Below are 19,761 nucleotides of genomic sequence, written 5' to 3'. Positions count from 1 at the left end.
TATATATATCTAATACCAAAGCGAAATTGAGTTAAAAAAAAAAAAAATTGGCAACGTATCGAATCTAAAACAGTTGTTCCTCTCTAGAACTAGAAAAATGTGATTTATCGTGTTTTCCTACCGCGAAAATCAAACGTTAGAAATTCGAGAACGTATCTTACAATTGGAAGCGGACAGGGATGAAACGAAACGGCGGATGGTCAGAGATTTCCAGAAGCCGAAACGGTAATTGGTGCAGAGGTGTACGATTAACGTCGAAGAGAGAGATTGTGAAATTTTCACGCAATCTTGCCGTTAAGTTCGCTGGCAAATTCTATCTCTCCGTCTTTGTCTCGCATCCGTGGCAATTATAATCGGTATTATCCGCATAGAAGGGGGAAACAGCGCGTATAAAGCCATGCGAATGAAAATTTAACGCGTGGCGTAAAACGAGACGCGCGGCCATGGATATAACGTGGAATTGCCTTTCGGTCGTTTTCCACGGGATTCCAAGGCTGAATTGAATTTTACTCGCGTTTGGTGGGAGGCAAGTTTACGATCGGCCGCGAGAATATCCTTGAAATATTGGCGTTGAACGTAAAATGCGTTTTCAAAGGGGAAACTTTTTAAGAGAGGTCGATGTTGCGTATTTTGTGACCGCCGCTTCGAGAGCAACGACGAAACGAAGGATTTAGAGAAGAAGTTTAACTTTCCTTTTAATGAAACAAGCATAGAGAATGACGTTATATAGCATTTGGTGCCAGGTATTTAAGGGGAAAATGATACAAACGTTGTTTTACGATTTGTTTGCCGACGGTTATGCATTTATGGGAGATTTATGACATCGTGGATTATTTTTTTATTATCATTCCGGACGAAAATTGCAATCTGCGGTAGATAGGATCGCTAAAAAGAATCATAAGATGGGGCTAAGATAGAAGATTGAATCCTAAAAATAACGAAGAGGTCGTTATATCGTTTTACAGTCGATGGTTCGATGAAAAGAATCGATATACCAGCTAATAAAATAGATTGTTCCTATCGTTTAAGTGGTCTTGTTCTTTTATTACTTTCATCATACTGAACAGATTCTTCGATCGTCAGTATACTTGCACAGTATTATATTTCACGCCAAACCGTCTGTTACATTTCGAAAACTAATTCCGATCAATTAGATCGATTCTAAAGATCGTCACTGTAATTCCGATCGAAATAGCCGTCAAAATCTTCAAATCTTTTCTTCTGCGAAAGTTTTCCTTCTCAAAGAGTCAAACAAAAAGTTCATGAAAAATTCGAAATTCCGTGTCTCGTAACGTTCGACGTGCAAATGGAAAATTCGCGTTGTCAAAATATTTTTCTCGCGTAATTTCCTTACTTTCTTTCCTTCTTTTTTTTTTTTGCGTAAAACGAGAGAGCTGAAAAGGGGTCGAAAAGGCAGATGACAGGACGAGTTGCTTCGATCGATAGCCGAATGACAATACGTCCCTCCCTTAAACAATCGGCGGAAGCAAGCGTTGACTGATACACGGATAATCCGGATGAAACACGTTTAATCCGGAATCCTGCTATACCATCCGGCCGATCATTCTCTCCTCTCTATCTCTCTCTCTTTCTCTTCTTTCCTGCTATGAAAACCACGGATCCATCCGTTTATCTTTCGGGCAAAGACGAACGTCGCTCGCCTTTCTCGTCCACTTTTTTCTTCTATTTTCTTCTCGCTGTGTCTCGCCCGGGGAAAATGGCACGTCGATCGATCGAACGCATCGAGTTCCGTGAGATAAGGCGAGGAAGGCCACGGTGCATCGATCAACTTGCCGCCTTTGAACGTGTGCGCTTCCACCGTTGCCTTTTTTACCCTAGTTTTCAGCTGGAAACCTTATTTTATTGCCTCCGGCTCTTTTCTCCTATCTCTCGCGTTAGAAGGTTTTCGATTTTAAGAAATCGCGGCTCGAGGATTCGCGTCTTTCGAATAATCTCGCGGCAAGCTGACAAACGAGCGGACTGGATAGATGAAAGAGATTTGAGATTATGGTTATAAAACTGATAGCACGGTTGTTTCTTTTCTTTTCTTTTTTTTTTATATATATATGTTTTTACGTATGTTTCCGGAGTCGAGATAATTTGAACAATTTTGATTTCGAGAAGTCGAGTCATAGCATCGTACTGACGAAGAGACAGGCGTACTGTTAGTGGAAGAAATTTGAAAACGAGCTTATGAAATTGGTGGAAGAACGTAGTTTATAGATTGTAAGGGGCGAAACGATTGTTTCAAGAAATCGAACATAATCTTTCATCTCTCGCGTTAATGAACAGAAACGTACACTGTCATTGAACGAATTAAAATGTGTGAATATCAAGCAACGAAGTTCTCGCGAACCGAAATAATAATTTGAAGGGAAGATTAGGCACTCGAGATCTTGTTCAGAATCGAACAACTCCGTGGAAACTAGTTTTACTACCAAAGAAAATTTGCTAGATTTAGAAAGAACGTTTGGTTAGAACAGATAAGAACTAGCGAGCACTTGAGAACGTTCTTCTCGTGTCTGAGCATGCACGGATTAATCTACTGTTCTCGGCATTTGCCGTATGTAGAACGACACAACGCTGCTGTGTTAATTCTACGACAATGATAAGAACCGTCATTCTCGCTCGACAGATCATCCACACTGTATAGTCAGCAACACGAGTCCCCAACATCCTAAACAAATCCATTAAACTCGCCTCAGGTTCGTTATCTCTCGCGAACACCGTATTTTCACTAATGAATCGTGAAATCGTATCGAATCGAATACATGACACGTCCTGATTTTATCGATTTCGTTAGAAAACTGTCTTTCCAATTCGATGCTAGATCCTCGTTGCTTTTGATCAAAAATCGACGGACCTACACAGTCACTCGCTAAAATCTTCCTATATCCTACGGAAAAGCGATTTTTAAATATAATTTTGATATAAAACTCCGCAGAATTTCTTTATAAAGCGAATGCGCTCCACGTCAAATCCGAAAGCTATTTCGTTATTGCTTTACGGTTAAATTCGGTTAAAAATTCTATTTCGATCTATTAAATTAAATAATTTATATGCGAATAAAAATATTTATCCAAATATAATAATTTTACGTCGATAAAAATAGATTTTCCATATGGTGTACGAAGACTTTTCTAAGCGATTACAAGTACAAACGTGTAAAGAAAACAGCCGTCGTTCTTCCTCTTCGAGAACTCAAACATCACACACCTTCTCCCTCTTTACTACGTGTGTGCTTTTATTATTTCTGATTACTTTTGTTCGTTCGTTCCTCCAGCCCCATTTCGAACAAAAATAAATTACTAGACGACCGTGTTATTTCCAACATATCTCGAGATGTCAGCTTTCCGGAGTGCAGCTCCGCGAGAAGCCTCGAATCTTTGCACTTTTCGCCAGCCATTCTTCTATCTTGATCCTCTTTCGCGGAACTACGTGACGCATAGACAGAACGACGTTTCGACACGGTTCTAACACCGACTTTTCCCTCGTTCCTCCGCAACATCTCGCTGCAACAATCCTTTTCATTCTGTGCACGCTTCTACGATCTTCTCGTGGCTGCGTCCGCGTGAAAGGAGACGAGTCAAAGCAGAAAACATTTGGTTACACTTGAAACGATAACAAGCCCGTGCTAAAGCTCTCTTTTTGATTTAATCGTCTTTTTTTTTTTTTTTTTTTTTTTTTTTTGACAGTTCGTTTAATTGATGTTAGCATTTTAATGGGGCATAGGTTTTTCGTTCCAATTCTCCTTTTTATTTCTGTATCGTTTTTTTAGATTGATTTTTCTGTTCATGTGTAACTTGGAGTTTTGAGATGGATAGTTTTAATTGGCCTTTTTAGGTCGAGCACTTTTTACTTGATGCGTTGGATAAACTTTTTCTAAATTGATCGGTCCGAATAGATTTTTTTAATTGGTTCTGTCAGGTTGATTTCTTTCATTGTTCCGTGTAAATTGATTCCTTTATATATCAATTCTTTCATATTCAATTCGTTAAATTCATCTCTTTCAAATTAGTCTTCTCGGATACGTCTTTTAATTCGCTCTTTTACCATCTTCTTCTCTTTAAGTGACATTTTTCACATTCGCTTTCTCCAATCAACCATTTTAGTCCAATTCTTCGAATTGATTACTTTAACTCTGTATTTTTAGACACGCTATGTCAACTTTATTTTCTTATATTCGTCCCTGTTCGCGTTGAAACGATATCCTCGATCCGATGATCGTTCAAAAAGATTCTTCCTCCCTTGTGTCGATCTACTCGTTCGTATTACAAAACGGAGGACACTTGATCGATTAACGGTGCATGGAGATCTTTCCATAGTCTATCGGCAACATTACGCTCAGCTGTGAATGTATCTTCAGTTACTAAAATAGAACAGAAGAAAACTCGAACAATCTGTCGAGGTAAACAAGAACAGGAAGCTCGAAAGATATCTTTCGCTTAGTTTCTTCGATAAATTATTCACACTCGTCTTCCTGAAACGCGAACAAGGTCCACGGTACGAACAATTTTCGTCGGAGAACCGCATCTAGCAAGCTCCATATCTCCCACAGGGGAGAATCAAAGCCGTGAAATATCGTATTCTCTTTATTCTCGAGTCCCGTGACAACATCATTGACCGACATCATCTCTTATCTTTCTTTCTCTCTCTCTCTCTCTCCTTTTCTCTTTCTCACTTTCTCACGCATCGACCCCCCTCGTTTCTCTCTGTTCCTTAAATATCTCGCGACAGAGAAAAAAAGACAAGAAAAGAAAAAGAACACTCCATCTCTCTCTCTCTATCTCTTATCTTCCGGTCCGGTTTCCCTTGATTTGCTCGTTTTTTTCTTTATCCCTTTAATGGTCGTTTTTACGTTCACCCTTACTTGTATTCCTTCGTTGATTCGCGTGTATTATTTTTGTAAATCGAGGCGTGCTCCACCCGTTTGTATATCCCTCTATACGTTATTTTCGTACTTTTTTTGTGTTTTTCTTCCTCGTCGATCTTTCGCAACCACCGTTTTTCTTTTCCAGCGCATGCTAGCGTATAGTAGTTCTAGGATTAAATTAATCGAATAAACTTTTTTCCCATCGATTTAGATTTATTTAATTGATCCGACGATCGTCGAGGAATTCATTCTGATTAAATGGAATTCGGATTCTCGAAGAGTTTGTGGTCATATTTATATTTACATATCGAAAATTATCTCAACGCGATTGTTTGATAACGAATTTTATTGAAGCTCCAACGTAATGGAAGTTTATTTATTTCCTCCGTTCTATTCTTTTCTCTCTCTCTTTTTTTTTCTTTTCTAAGATTTAATCGAAAGGCTGATGAAAATCATGAAGTAATCCTCGTACGATCGATAGACGACGTATTAATCAAAGGTTTTTCTTAATCAGTTTTTCCAGGTAGCTTCTATGTAGCGGTGTATTATTAACCACGCACAATTATTTCGAATACGTTCGAGCGAACGGTTTATTGTGTATCATGATCACTGTCGAGATTACTTTTCCTCTTTTGAAGCTGTATTTCAGATCCGGCGATACGCGTCGACCGTGATTAGCTTTAAAGAAACAGACGAGAAGAGAGACATTGACAGTCACGTAGAAAGTAATCACGAAGTTGGATTCAGGGTGGTTTGCGTTTTCTTATTATTTAAATTGAAAGAAGCGCACACGTAATATTCTCTATTTTCTTTCTGTAAAAAGATACGCGTAACTAATTCAAAAGATAGTTATTTGAAATCAACGTTAATGTATGATACGCAGGTTCATCTTTTATTTAATTTATTAATTTTCTTATTCGTTAAAATTATACGTAAATGTTCTCTATAACGTGGAATCTGTTCTAATTCCATCTATAAATGTCGTACGATAATTAATCGTTTAAAACGGATACCTAAAACGTTTATGCTTATATCTTTTCTCATGTTAACGAGAACTACCTCAAACGATATATCAAATGTCAGTCAAATCTTATTTCTTTTTGCAAAATTTAATCTGCATTTGTATTTTTCCACCTACGTAAGAAATTAACAAGTTCTCATATATTCGGACAAAGCTTATGAACGGAGTAGAAAATTTTTAAAGTAGACGAAGACCTTCAGCGGCAGCGAATAATCGAAAGTAATCAAACCTCGATCGACGTTCATTATCTAATACGTAATTAAATCTTTCAGGACGCATTAATTCAAAGGCGAATCCACAAAACGCAGACCGCCCACATTTCCCACTAACGAATTACCTTCTTACGCTTTCAGTATTCACCATTCGATATTAATTAAATAAATGATCGATCGCCTATTATTTTATCTTTATCGGGCCTGAATCGAGCACCTCCAATTAAATTATCGTTGCAGAAATGTCTACGATGCGATTTCTACAATTTTATTCATTACGCGGATCGCTGAAATATTTCTTAGATTATCGGATTATGCTTCTTGATATTTCGATCTGTAATTTATAACAACATAACGACATAAATTTATGACAATTATATCCTGTATTTTTTTATGGAATTAATTCGATTCGATTATTGTACAATTAATATCGTTGATCTTTGGATGTACTCGATCGAGGGTAAGAAATGTATAGAGTGGTTCTCAATTGTGCGTTAATATTCCAAGTGAAAATATAGAGGAAAAAATGAAAAAAGAATGTTCCACAACCGTAGGTTCTTTCAATATTATTTTTCTTTTTTTCCTTTGATAAGAGAATATGCGTGTGTGTAACATTTTTTCTTCCTTTTATACCGCAAATTTACTCTTTGAACTATTTACGCGCAATTATGTATTACTCTCTTATATACGGGATGAGTCAAAAAAGATGATACTCCGAATCCATTAAAACATTCATCCGAATTATTTTTAAATTAACCAAATAATTATTACATCGTTGAAAAACCATATAATTCAGAGGTAACCACAAACCTATAGAATAGAGTCACTCTATCTTTTTTCAATTCTGTCAAATTTTGACCCAACCTGTATAAAAAAAAAATCATTAACAACATACAAGGTATTTCTTAATACGTGAGAATCTTTACGAAAACTAAAAAAAGCATTTTTTCGCATATTCTCGTGTACACCAGCGCCATTTAAACCCCCATAAATATATGGTGTTTTTCCATGTACTTCGAAGAAAGATTCTAGGGTCAATCCCATTATTGTGCTCTAAAAATGAGTATCATCGCTTTGACAGAGAAAGCAAAAGAGAAATCAAGAGACAACATAGAATATTTGAAGTACAACAATCTCACCCCTAATCTCCGTCATCATTTTGTGATCTATTACGTACGAAGAGACACCTTGTACAGAGCAACAATTTTCGAAATTCTAACGCACCAACGCTTGACTTGAATGCAACTTACGCTGTGCACTCTTTCTCTTGTCTGTTCTATGTGTTCTTTTCTTTACGCCACATTCGACCACCACCTTCTTCGCCAACCACCAACCGTCACCAACCAACCACTAAATATATATATATATATGTCGACTATTCGAAACCAAAAAAAAAAAAATACCATGAAACAAACTTCGTACAAAAATACTCTACGATTCGAATTCGAATCTCCTCCATTGGACTGTTCGACTGACCAACTAAAAAAAAAAACCATGAAAAATATACATCTTCGCCTCTCTCTATCTCTTCTCTTCGGCCGCATTGACGCTGCTCTCACATTGTTGGTTACTTCTGTCCTTTTACTTACGTCCACGCTCACCATCGGTAAAACGAACATGGTCACCATGGCCGCCATGGTAACCCGACGGTCTGGTCCGAATACGACCCCACCTACCATCGCGTACGGTGAGTTGTTTTCTGTTGAAAGTGCGCATAGATCTCGATCGTCGAGGATCCGCATGCTTGCGGAGACGGTATCCCGTGATTTTGATCCTTGGATCGTTCAAAATCCAAAATTCTCCAGATTCGTACTTCGACTATGTATCAATGAAATTTCGAAATTACACTTAGTAAGTCGATGCGAATCGAGTATTGAGAGTGAAACATGGAAATTTTAGCGGAAGCTGGCAGAATCTAGAAATCACGGAATGGTTAAAGGCGAAGAGATGTATTTCGAAATTGTGGAATTTTATCTGAAACTGGAGTTAAATCGGTTCGAAAATTTCGAGTTGATCGGATCATTGGACAGGTGATTGGATATTCTGTTTGGTGATTATTAAAGGGCGCGATAAGGGCGACGAGGTATTTCGTCTGCGTAAAGTTCTAACAGCGTTTATTAACGCTGGAATGGATGAACCACGGGATAAGTCTTCTTGGCCGAGATCCTCGACGACCAAGCAATGATATAGGAACACGTCCAACGCCCAGTGGTTCCCCGTCGAGCGACTCGACGAGTTTCCGGGTTGGATAATTGAATCACGAGTCACTCGACGGAATCACGCGCCATTGGGTTCGTGAAGCTTCCTACTGTTGATAAGCGAATCCGCGTGAGAGGGCATCGACGAAATCGAGTTCCATAGGCGTCGCAACCTTACGAAAAAGAATAAGCCGGCAGGGCGAAGGGGATTCGCCGAGAATATTTGATTGTGGCGGCGCCTATGCATCGAAAGACACGGAGATCCATCAACATATGACAAAATAGACGCTTGGACCTGTATTCAAAACGATCACTCTCACCGACGTTCGACCCTTCGAGCTGAAATCTCTTAATGTATTCGAACTTTAATCCAATGTAAAATTAAGTCAAATAAATTAAAAATTAAATTAAAGATGGGTAAAATTGGTGAAAGATCACCTGATAGAAATTCATCGCTCGGTTTGGTTTCTTATTCTATTCTTCGTCTTTTTCTTTTTTTCTTTTTTCTTAATATTTGCCAAGACCAGAATCGTTTAAATATTCGGAATGTTTTTGTTGCGAGTGTTGCGAGAAGATCGATTTCGAAATTTGCTCTTTGCCAGTGGACCAGAGTGATGTATTTTATCAGCTCGAAGAGTGAAATATGCCTCTTAGAAACGCTTCTAAAACAGTGATATAGAGCACTAGTGGCCCGTGCAATATGTTTTGAGCACAGATCTGCTTCAGATCGAACGGTTCCTTCCGCAATTCGTCGGGTCTTCTATTGGATCGCGCAGATATCGTGCGTCATCCTTTGAAACGCCGTCGATACTCCCCACGGACGATGGATCTCCGTCTCTGGGACTCGATGCCAAACTCGAACACCCTGTGATAAATGTTAGCTCGGTAGTAGACTGTCGCAATGGCGTCGTCAAAAGGAATCGTCAACGAGCCGAGAGTACAGAAAAGTCTGTACCGTTTCAAGAAAGTAAACCCTCATGACTGGAAGTTGGAAGATGGATCATGAAACGTTAATACGCGAGCGTTTTAAAAATGATTTTCCAAGTTGAAATATATTCGACTTTATGGGGATTGGTAATGAAATTTATTGATAAATGTGGAAATATTAAATGTGTATAACATTAGTTTGGTGTCGTTCTAAACAGAATTTATATTTCGTTCATTGATCATGTAGCTTAAAACTATTTAGAAATATCAGAGTTCTTTTCTTTTTTTTTTTTTTTTTTTGTTATATCTTAAAACAATTGTCGTAGGAGAATTTTTTATTATTTCTAACAAAACGATTTGACAAAGCAATTTAAAAAGGTGCAGCAAGGACAGAGATTTGTTTCATTCGAATATTATAACAAATACTTCGAATGTTTTATTTTTTTGTCAGATTTTTAACATTGCGTACATTCTTATGTTCTTTGCGTCTTAATGTTTACGCCATAGACGCATAGAACCATGCAATTTAATTCTGCTTATGAATAAAGACAATACATTTTATCGATTTATTAATCAGTCAAAATAACCTGACTAGTCATTTGCTACCGTTAACTATTAACGAAGTAATCTCTGTAAATGGTATCTTTTTTTTTAATTTCATATAAATGAGGAAATATCGGGAATGGATCTAATTAGAAATAAAAGACACCAAACTAAGTTACGCGTCTAATGTTAACGTAAAAAATTGTGAAAACGTAAAGATTGGCGAATATTCGATGGTAATGCCCATTGCGACAGACCACGAGTGCATAATCATGCGCTGACACGTAAATGTCTAGAGAGCAAAGGCTTGATCTGTTGTATAAATTAGTAGTGACGTACGTCGTTGTATGTGCCGCATCGTCCTTCTCAGTGAAAGCCGCAGGATGTAAAGGATGATCGATAAATGTCTGCTCCCCTCAGTCAGAGACTCACTGAAATCTCTTCGTCGTGCGCTCTTCTCCCTGGAAGAATGCGTCAGACGTCGTATAAATGATCAAAAAAAAAAAAAAAAGAAAAAAAAGACAGAAAGAAAGAAAAGAAAAGAAATGAAAATCACCATGGTTAGGATAGCTCCTTATAGAGGAGAGATCGTTCTTTCTAGGCTCTCTGTGAAGTCCATCCCCTTTTACTCTAATTTCTTGAATATCCTCCTCCACCCCTGCTTTCGATATTTTCTTATCACCGCAAATGCGAAAGCATACGAGAATACATAGTTGAAGGTCGCTTCAGTCGTTGCTATTGATCAGGCAAGTTGAAAAAACGTTTCTCGTTCTTTTTAACATCGACGATATTTTCTTTTTTTATTGGAGAAGATGAGAAGATGCGTACTGTTGACCAAGCTTTTCAAATTACTAACGCGTTTCGTAGAAATTATTCAGCGAAATGTCGTTTCGATAGATAGTCAGCTGAGAGTTCTATTGTTCTAGGAAGCAAAAATCTTTGGTAAACTTTGGATTAAAAGGTAAAAAGACACCTGGAAAATTCTTTCGAGGCAAAGACGAAGATCGTTATTGAGATTCGTAGCGTTAGTTTCGAAGGCAAGCATAGCGAGAGCAAGCGATATTTATTTCGAAGGACCAATAAAATCAGCATTTATAATTAGAGACGGGATTCGAAATATTTGGTCAATGGTGTACGTTGTAATATAATATGTATATTGCAAGAAATTTGAAGAATTCTCCGGTAAGACGATTATCTTCTATCTACGTTCATAAACAACACACAGACAAGAGATTATATTTCCCAATATCATTTTTAACGAAGCTTGTTTTAGTTAACGTGTAGAGAACCAGTGTTCAATTTGCACATTGAAACCAACAAGACAAATGTGTACACTCCATACAGTCCAGAATATCGATCGTACTTTTAAAACATCTCGAGCTCGAACGTTATCTAACCTAACCTAACAGAGTAAAGTGACCGAAGTAAAATAAATTCCACATTTCTTTTTATTCGCCTCTATTTTATTTTCTCTGGTATTTTTTTATCGGCACGTGTTCGCGTAGTTCTAAATAAACGGAAGAGACGACGAAGATTCTCGATTCATGCTGACGTTTCGTGCCACGCTTTTACGCGGAAATGGACGTCGCAGGATATTCCAGAAATGTTTTCTTCCTGCCATCTCAGCAGAACGTTCGCAAAAAGCTTTTCCATGCAGCGCAGCCGCGCGATTGCGGATTACGAGAAATTAAAACGAATCCGCAGTTGGCCCGGCGAAATTGAACCTTGTTCAATGTTCGACCCGAACACACCACCAAAATTCACATAGTTCACATCGTTAAACGATGTTACCAAAAGAATTAAGAATATTCCATTGTTATTAAGAAAAGCAAAAAAGAGATACATTATTCAATAGCTTAAAGTTGAATAAGACAAAGGAAAATAATTTGTAAATTTGTACATTATGAAACAAGAATTTTCCATTCGATAATTCAAAAATAAAAAAACGGATAGAGTCAGTAGAATCTCCTAATTCGCCAATTATCTCATCAGCAAGAACGAATCTCTTGTTTTCCTATATAAGTGACAAAATTACCCGATTTGCTGTAGCGTCACAAGCCCCGACATCCGCGAATTTAACTCGCGAATGCTTAGTGAAGCGGAAACACAGCGACAGCGGAACGATATTTTCACGTATGTCGATTCATGTGAAATTGTTTTCTTATAGAACGAACAAGCTAAATCTTAGAGACTTCTTACTTACTAATATATACATACGTATACATATTATTTGTTTCTTTCGGTCTTCTAAAAACGAACAAAAAAGAGTAAACGTCTGTTTCCTTTTATTTTTCCTTTTTGCTTAAAAAAAAAAATATCTACTGACGATTAACAGGATCGGTACATTAACTGTTTCCTTCAAATAACATACGATGAAATTGCAAAGAAAAATTTTACGAACTATTTGTAATTTTTCAAAAAATATCGAAAATGTAAAGAATAGTATAATATTCGTCAAATCAAAGATTATAAAGAAATTATTTGATGCTATTCGATATAATGTAATTCTTCAATTTGAGTCTTATACACTGTACCGCAATATCGGGCAGAGACCTCCATTTTGTATCGACGTGAACTCAAGATGGCCGACCCTTAGGCTATTCGATACCTTATTTAGTCGATTATCCGTAGTCTGCTTCTTAACCCGTAACTGTGCGCCTAGAATTTTACGAGCGATTTCACGCCGAAACCTCTTCGCTACTGGCTTAATTTAATGGTCACTCCTCAATAACCAACCAGTGGTTCTCAGTCGAAAAACTTTCAGTCTGCAAGCCAAACTTCCAACATCAAAAAACCAAACCACGTAATCGATTAGCAAGATATTCAATTAAAATAAATTTAATAATTCCAAACCATTCAGTTCTCTAACCATCGTATCCCCTTTACAAATTTGAAACCCTCGAAGCTTAGAATCAGATGAAATTTCGTTGTTTTCAAATTCTAACATTTGAATGCAACGACTAAAGTTCTACCACACGGATACGGGTTAAAGACTAGAAAAACATCGAGCATAAAGATGCGACTGAACACGCATATACACAACTGCGCTGTAAATAACACAAAACGAAAGAAAAAAAAAAAGAAAAGAAAGAAAGAAAGAGAAAATGCGAACGAGCAAGTAGGCAAGTAGCGACGAACATACGAAACGGCGACTGGTAAAAGCACCCGTAGTTGACCGATGGTGCGTACGTTTACCCGCGCTCAAAGCCTGCATGTGCATGTGTTGATCTCTTTCTCTTGCATTGGCCGTGTCTTTTTTTCGCGTAACTGAGGAAAACCTATGGTTTATGTAACCATTGGCCTGCATGTTAGTAGTCGCTGTTTATTACGATGTACATACGTACGTATTCCGCACACCGGCTTCCGTTTTGTAACACGTGCACGCGCGCGCGCCCATACGTAGCTGCGTGCATTTATTATATGCAATGAGCTTGTGCTATTATCCTCGTGCACTCTCTCTCTATTTTTACGCATATAATATATATGTATGTGTATATATTATACATATATGTATTATATTTCGATATACGATTACGATTCGAAGGATTTCGTTATATTTTTTCACTTCTTTGTCACCAATCTGTTAATTCCGGTATAAAAACTGGAATAAAATGGACAAAACTTCGATAGACTCGTGCGAACTTTGAACGAGAACGTACATGAACAAACGACTCGCTTCTGCGCACGCGCCAGAGCGATTGGCCGCGAGACGCGCGAAATTCGAAACAGTGAAACAATTCTGTTGATTAATATATTGTTTTTTTTTTCTTTCTTCACGTATCGTTCTACTTCTTTTTCTCTCGTCGCTTTTCGTTTGCATAGAGTTCGATGAATATCTACGTTAAGTATTTCTGTTCGTTTATCGTTCAGTTCGCTGGTCAGAGACGAATAGGAGATCTCGGTAATCCGTGAAGGAAAGATAATTGTGACGATTCAATATACATCGATGATTTCCGGTATACGCGAGTGAGTTCGGGATAAAGAAATTTTCCAATGAATCTGTCGAATGAAAAGAAGTTAATACGTGTAGTTTTATGCAAATAATAAATTCTTATCTAGACCTGAAAACACAGATGAGCAAAATGAAAGAGCAAAATATGGTACACCGAGACTAATATGCACTCGCTCGTCGCGTGCACCGAGTTCTTTTGGCTGTAGTTTGCCGTTGTTGTTTGCCGTGAGACCCAAAAATAACGAGTGACATTTTTTCCATTTTTTTTTCCTTTAATTTTTTTCAATAACATAATCACCGGATAAGCTGTTGTATGAATAATGTAGTGAAAAGCCGAATTTCGAATTACTTCGCGACGAGAGTCGCGAGGCGAATTCGTGATCGAGATCTCGCGAAGGCAAATCAAAATCCACGATCGTTCATCTATATTTTTAGCTTCACGTAAAATCGCTAATGTCCATTTCTTTCACTATTTTTTTTTTTTCTTTCTTTTTACTCTTTTTTTTTCTTTTTTCTTTACGCAGCTACTCATAGGTAATATATAGGTATCGTCATGTTTATTAATTCGAAAATAACTGCTGTTTGCGAGTATGTAATTACGCAAGTTGATCGCTAGTGAAATTATGCTAGAAGCTCACTAGACCCTAGTAACTTTAGCGCCAGATTCTATTCGTTAGCATCGTGCCTTCGCGACTTCGTGGATCACAGAATGAATCAGCTAAATTATCGAGAGACGGATCGTCCTAACTAAATCTTGTCGCTTTTCTAGGTGCAGCAGCCAATCTACGCAAGGAGGTTATCAGAAACAAGATCAGAGCCATTGGCAAGATGGCGCGCGTCTTCTCCGTCCTCAGGTCAGCAAACAAATTTAATTAATAACAGTTAAAGTTGACTATTCAAACAGCTCCGATTAGATTTCTATCGATAAAAATGTATCCCAAATGCAACAAGAAAATATCATCTTTAACCGATGATATATTGGAGTTACAGCAGAAACAGGTAGTTTAAAATTAAAAATCAAAGATACATCGTGCGTTGCGTTCTTACTTTAATAGTTGCACACGAGTCTCTGCAACTGGTCAAATGTTTTTCAAAATGAATTAAGAAGAAAAAACAATAGCGAGGAATTTCATGCTTCGAATTTGCATACATGCATCGACTAAAAAAAAGAAAAAAGATGAAAAACACAAAATCCTCGATGTTCACAAAGTCGTACACTGCACACGACTGGCAGAGACAAAGCACAGTTGATAGAAGCCGAAATACAGAGACTCGGAGCAGAATTTTCCTACAAAAACACTAGCGTAACGGAGAGAAGCGTTACAACTTTCCAGATCGCAACTGTAACTCAACGCAACAGCCATAAAAATTGCACACAACCGAAAGATTCGTTGAAAAACGAAGAGGATGATGTTGCACAGGCGCGAACCATATTCTGGTAGCAACTTAGTCGGTTGATGGAACGATTATGCCTCGACTGAGCCGATAGAATTGCTTAACGTTGCGAGAAGTCGATCCAAGTTTCACGGTCGATCGATGATCGCGCGTGAAACGCGTATATTTCACGAGAACAATCCTGTGTTCGTATCGCTGCGGGATCGTTGTTAATCGGCTTTGGCTCGAAGACTTCGAGGAAATCAAAAATGAAAGATAAATCGACGTGAAAATTCCGCTTTACCGTTCTGCTCGAACTCAACTTTCGCTCGCAAATTTTAATACTTCTGGCTAAACGATTAGCGCGAATTCGAACGCGTTTATTAGCAGTTTATTAGCAGTTAACCAAAAGAGAAATTGATTACCATTACTTTCACATTTTTTGTCTCCTTTTTCCTTTTTTATTTCCATGCGGTGTTAATTGTTGTCAACTGGTTCGTCTTTCAGAGAGGAGAGCGAGAGTGTGTTGCAGCTGAAGGGTTTAACGCCGACTGGCGCTTTACCTCTTGGTGCGTTATCAGGTGGAAAGACGTCCCTAAAGAACGGTGAGTTTCGTTTCTGATCAACTACATATAAATAGAACGATCTTTTGCAGCAGCTGATCTAATGGTAAACAATATTTTTCTAATAGATTCAGGAAGAATAAATTAACCCCTACTTTATTGTAATGTATTATCTACGACGTTGTTGTCATCTTGTAGTACATGGTACATGGTACCTAACCGTATTTATAACGTGCAATTAGTGCGGATAGTCAAGGGTTCTTGATGCACTTAGTGGACATAGTCAAAGTACACAGTCTCGTAATACATAGTCACATTTATGATACGGCTCATGGGCCAAACAGCGAACTACTAATTCTAAAATGTTGAACCGGTAGCAAAGCTTGATAATGCATAGCTCGATACCAGTTACTTTTAACGACTAACAAGACTCGTTAATCAGCGATCATAATTAACGATCGAAAGAAACGATCACCCGGTAGATTAGAATTTCTCTGACAAAAGAATTTCGCTCCATTTTCCCCTCATCGAAGTTTTAACAAATACCACCGCGATCTTCCCTTCATCGAACTTTCCCTTCTTTCTTGCGTTATTCATACTCCACTCTTGAAACGTTCCGCTCGAATAGCGGTCGATGACGACTCGTGAAATTATTGTTGACAGCTCTGCAAGGTTTCTCGCCGAACCACAAAATCACCTCGTTCGCCGAGGCGAAAGGTTTGGACGCCATAAACGAAAGGATGCCGCCAAGAAAGGACGCCCCGCCCACGCCGGTAAACGAGGAGAAGCCCGTGATAAAGCCACCGGCTCCTGCGGCAGACAAGCGAGACCACAACACACCGCAACCGCAATCGTGAGCCTCACACTCGTCCAATCAAGGTACACATCACACCCACGTGGATGATCCTGACAGGGAGAGCGTTTTTATTCTCTCTCATTTGATTTCTATCTTTGCTCTTTTTAAATTTGGATTCTCGATCCATTGGTCCTGTTGATATATATATATATATATGTATATACATATATATATATATATAGGTACGAATCACGATATAGCAAGGTTGTAAAGGCTTCACAGCTAGTTAAGAATTAAATACGTACTATTGGATATTCGCAGGTCCGGGTCTATCGAAGTTCGTTGAAGAAAGCTGTGTGCCATAAGAATGATAATATAGAGAAAGTTATTAACGCGTGTAAACTTAATATATTGTAAAGAGAATAAAGTAGATGTTGAGGAATCGTTTATTATTTGTAGATAACACAGAAAACAGCAAATCTGAACACTGTAGTCAATGTTGGGATATATATATATATCTAGAGAAAATGGAAAAAGCTAAATATGTTTTGGATGCGAATCTACAATTATGTAAAGGATTGGCAAAATTTCTTTATAAAATTAAAAGTCCATTGTCTATCTGTACTGAATTATAAGAAAGTAGAATGACTGTCTCATTCGCAGCTAGTATTCTCGATAATATTCAGATTATTAATCCCCAATTCCGACTCTCCTATCACATATGCTATCTTTTCATTCTACGCATATTTCACCATAATGTTACATTATAAGATTTTATAGAATCTATGTTTAAATACACTGAGATTTTGTAAAATTTGTAGAATTTATCAGATTTATAAGATTTACTAACGCGGTAATATTTATAATATAGTTATTATATACAGAGTGCGGACGAACAACATGTAAAAGTGTTCAGGACGTGATTCCTTGTAGAAGAATAAGATAAATATATAGTATAGAACTTTTTCGTTGTCGGCTTGGTTTACGAGAAAATCGAGTTTGAAAATTTATCATGTATATGTTGAACATGGCTAATTCCTCACTGGGCATAACTAAATAACCGACAGGAGATCGTTCTACATGTAAAAATAAGTGGAAAACGCAGAATAAAAATCAAACATGTTCGAACTCTATTTTCCTGAAAATAAAGCCTTAAAGGGAAAAATATTATTTTGCACTTTTACTTACTTTTGCTTTTACGATGACCTTCTATTGATTGTGTACTCATTGCTTACTCGGTCGGTAATTACCTATGTTCATTATCTGGTAAATTTTAAAACTCGATTTTCTCGAAAACTAAGCCAAAAATGAGAAAGTTCTATTCTGTATTATTTTCTTATTTTTCCATAAGGAATCGTGTCGTGCCCGCTTTTACGTATTATTCGGTCGGATTCTGTATAACAGCTTTATAATATACACGCAATTTACGACTTCGCTGTAACTATCTTGAATCGTACTGTAGCAAAATTCACAGGATCCACGAGGAAAATCGGCAAGCGATTGTCGTTGGATGTGTCTAAAACGATAACTCGTTCGCCGATCGATCGGATCGAGCATTCGAAGGATATAAAGGAACGAAAGGAGCGACTAAAAATGTATATTACGATCATTATTATGATCAATAAAAGAACTTCAGTAGTATCTTGCTCAGGCGTTTGAAAGTTTGTTTTGTTGGAAAGAGTTGATGATATCGAAGAATGAACGTAAGAAGTTCCACGAGTGAATGTGTATCGAAAACTGTAACGAAAACAGCTCGATAATTGTACACCGATTAACTCATCACGCACGATACGCACCTTCAGCATATGTAACATATATATATATATATATATATGTATATATCTGACTTGTCTGTTTTCACCATTTGTCGCGTGGTTGATTAACTTTGTCACGTGGGTCACGGGGTCACAACTAACCTAGAAAAGGTAATACCATTGGCGACACGTGGATTCACAGCTTCCTGTTGCGTGTTGCACGAGTATCGACCCGTGGAGAACACTTTGTTGGCCGAATCGTTCTTCCTGATGAACATCGTCCCTCGTTGACACGCTGTTGATGTTTCGATATTCATCCCTCGACGATAATTTTTTAATCCTTTCGATGCCGCGAGAATAGAATTTTTAATATTTTAGAGAAATGTTTGAAGGATTTAAATTTGTCAATAAATTTCATAAGAAACGAAAATTCAGAATTTTTATCAATTTGCCAAAGGATTCGGAATTTAGCGTTTCTATAAATTTCGTAGGAAATTCGAGTAACATTTTTACAAATATCTGGAAGACTCGATATTCAGAATTTTGATAAATACTCTCTTGATATAATTATTATTTGTTCTTATATTGTAGAATAAATAGTTGCGATCCACCGTAATATTCCTTTAGCAGCGAATGGAATAATATCTTTCAAATTTTTTCTTACGTTTATGCTGAGTTAATAATGTTTAATTAGCCGAGTTTCGAGAATTAAATTACAATTGGTAATAAAAATACCGTTGACGTTGTAATTAATGGGAACTGTGTAGGAGCGGGTTGTTCCTCGTTAGAAATACAAATTAGTATATCAGGAGCAGACGAGGCTGCAGCTCTCACTCCTCGAATTACAAACTCCGCCAAACTTGCTAACATTTATCAAAGTTTGAGCGATATTGTCTTCACGGTAACTGTCCGCTGCTAAACGAAATTAGAGACAAGTAGTTGCGGCCGTTTATTGTCAGCCCTTTGAACCACTGAAAACAATCAGTAGCATTTGACGGCCATTAACAGCCACAGAGCTGCTAACAAGATTATCGTCGCAACGAAAGGATTAAGAATGACGAGTCCCTTGAAAAAAGACACGATACTAATCAAATATATTTTTCACTAATAAAAACGAAACATTACATAACTTATTCATTGATTTCCCTTTGTCAATCTTTTGGCGATTAAAAATTTGAAAAGAGTATAAAAGGAAGAAATAAAAGAATATTTAAAGAGGAAATATGCTGTTTTATTATTTTTCTTTTTTAGCCATAATGATTTAAAATTATAAAAATTATAATACAAGAATACGAAAAAAGAGAAAGGTAAAATTTACGAACGCAACCTAAATTTTGATTATTTTTCTTTTTCTACGTACGATGGCTTAGGTAAAATTGAAATAGAAAAATTATTAGAAAAATATAATAAGTATACACGAGATAGAAACTTTCATTTTCGATCATGTTTTTTTATCATTTTTAATTAACTTACTGTCCAAGTGTTAACAGCAGTAAATCGAAGGATTTGTCTGAAATAGGTGGTTCCCTTGAGCGAAATTCACCGCAT

The 19,761-nt window shown here is 37.3% G+C and overlaps 1 protein-coding gene across 8 annotated transcripts in view; it reads left to right on the top strand.

Moving 5' to 3' along the window:
* LOC122567226 (serine/threonine-protein phosphatase 2B catalytic subunit 2-like) overlaps positions 1-19,761 on the top strand; it is a 232,276-nt gene that overhangs the window by 206,086 nt on the left and 6,429 nt on the right. For 3 of the 8 annotated variants that reach the window (XM_043725579.1, XM_043725580.1, XM_043725581.1), the window contains 3 exons: positions 14,496-14,580; positions 15,608-15,705; positions 16,327-16,542. In XM_043725579.1, the coding sequence (XP_043581514.1) occupies positions 14,496-14,580; positions 15,608-15,705; positions 16,327-16,520 (377 nt within the window). In that variant the 3' untranslated portion in view covers positions 16,521-16,542. Of the gene's footprint in view, positions 1-11,823; positions 11,908-14,495; positions 14,581-15,607; positions 15,706-16,326; positions 16,543-16,780; positions 19,343-19,761 lie in introns of those variants that run through there. The other 5 variants (XM_043725577.1, XM_043725576.1, XM_043725583.1 and 2 more) reach the window with 3 other exon arrangements.

Source organism: Bombus pyrosoma, linkage group LG4 (genome assembly GCF_014825855.1).
Source record: "Bombus pyrosoma isolate SC7728 linkage group LG4, ASM1482585v1, whole genome shotgun sequence".
Lineage (NCBI taxonomy): Eukaryota > Metazoa > Arthropoda > Insecta > Hymenoptera > Apidae > Bombus > Bombus pyrosoma.
Note: the sequence above shows the minus strand (reverse complement) of the source record. Positions and strands in the feature narration are given on the sequence as shown.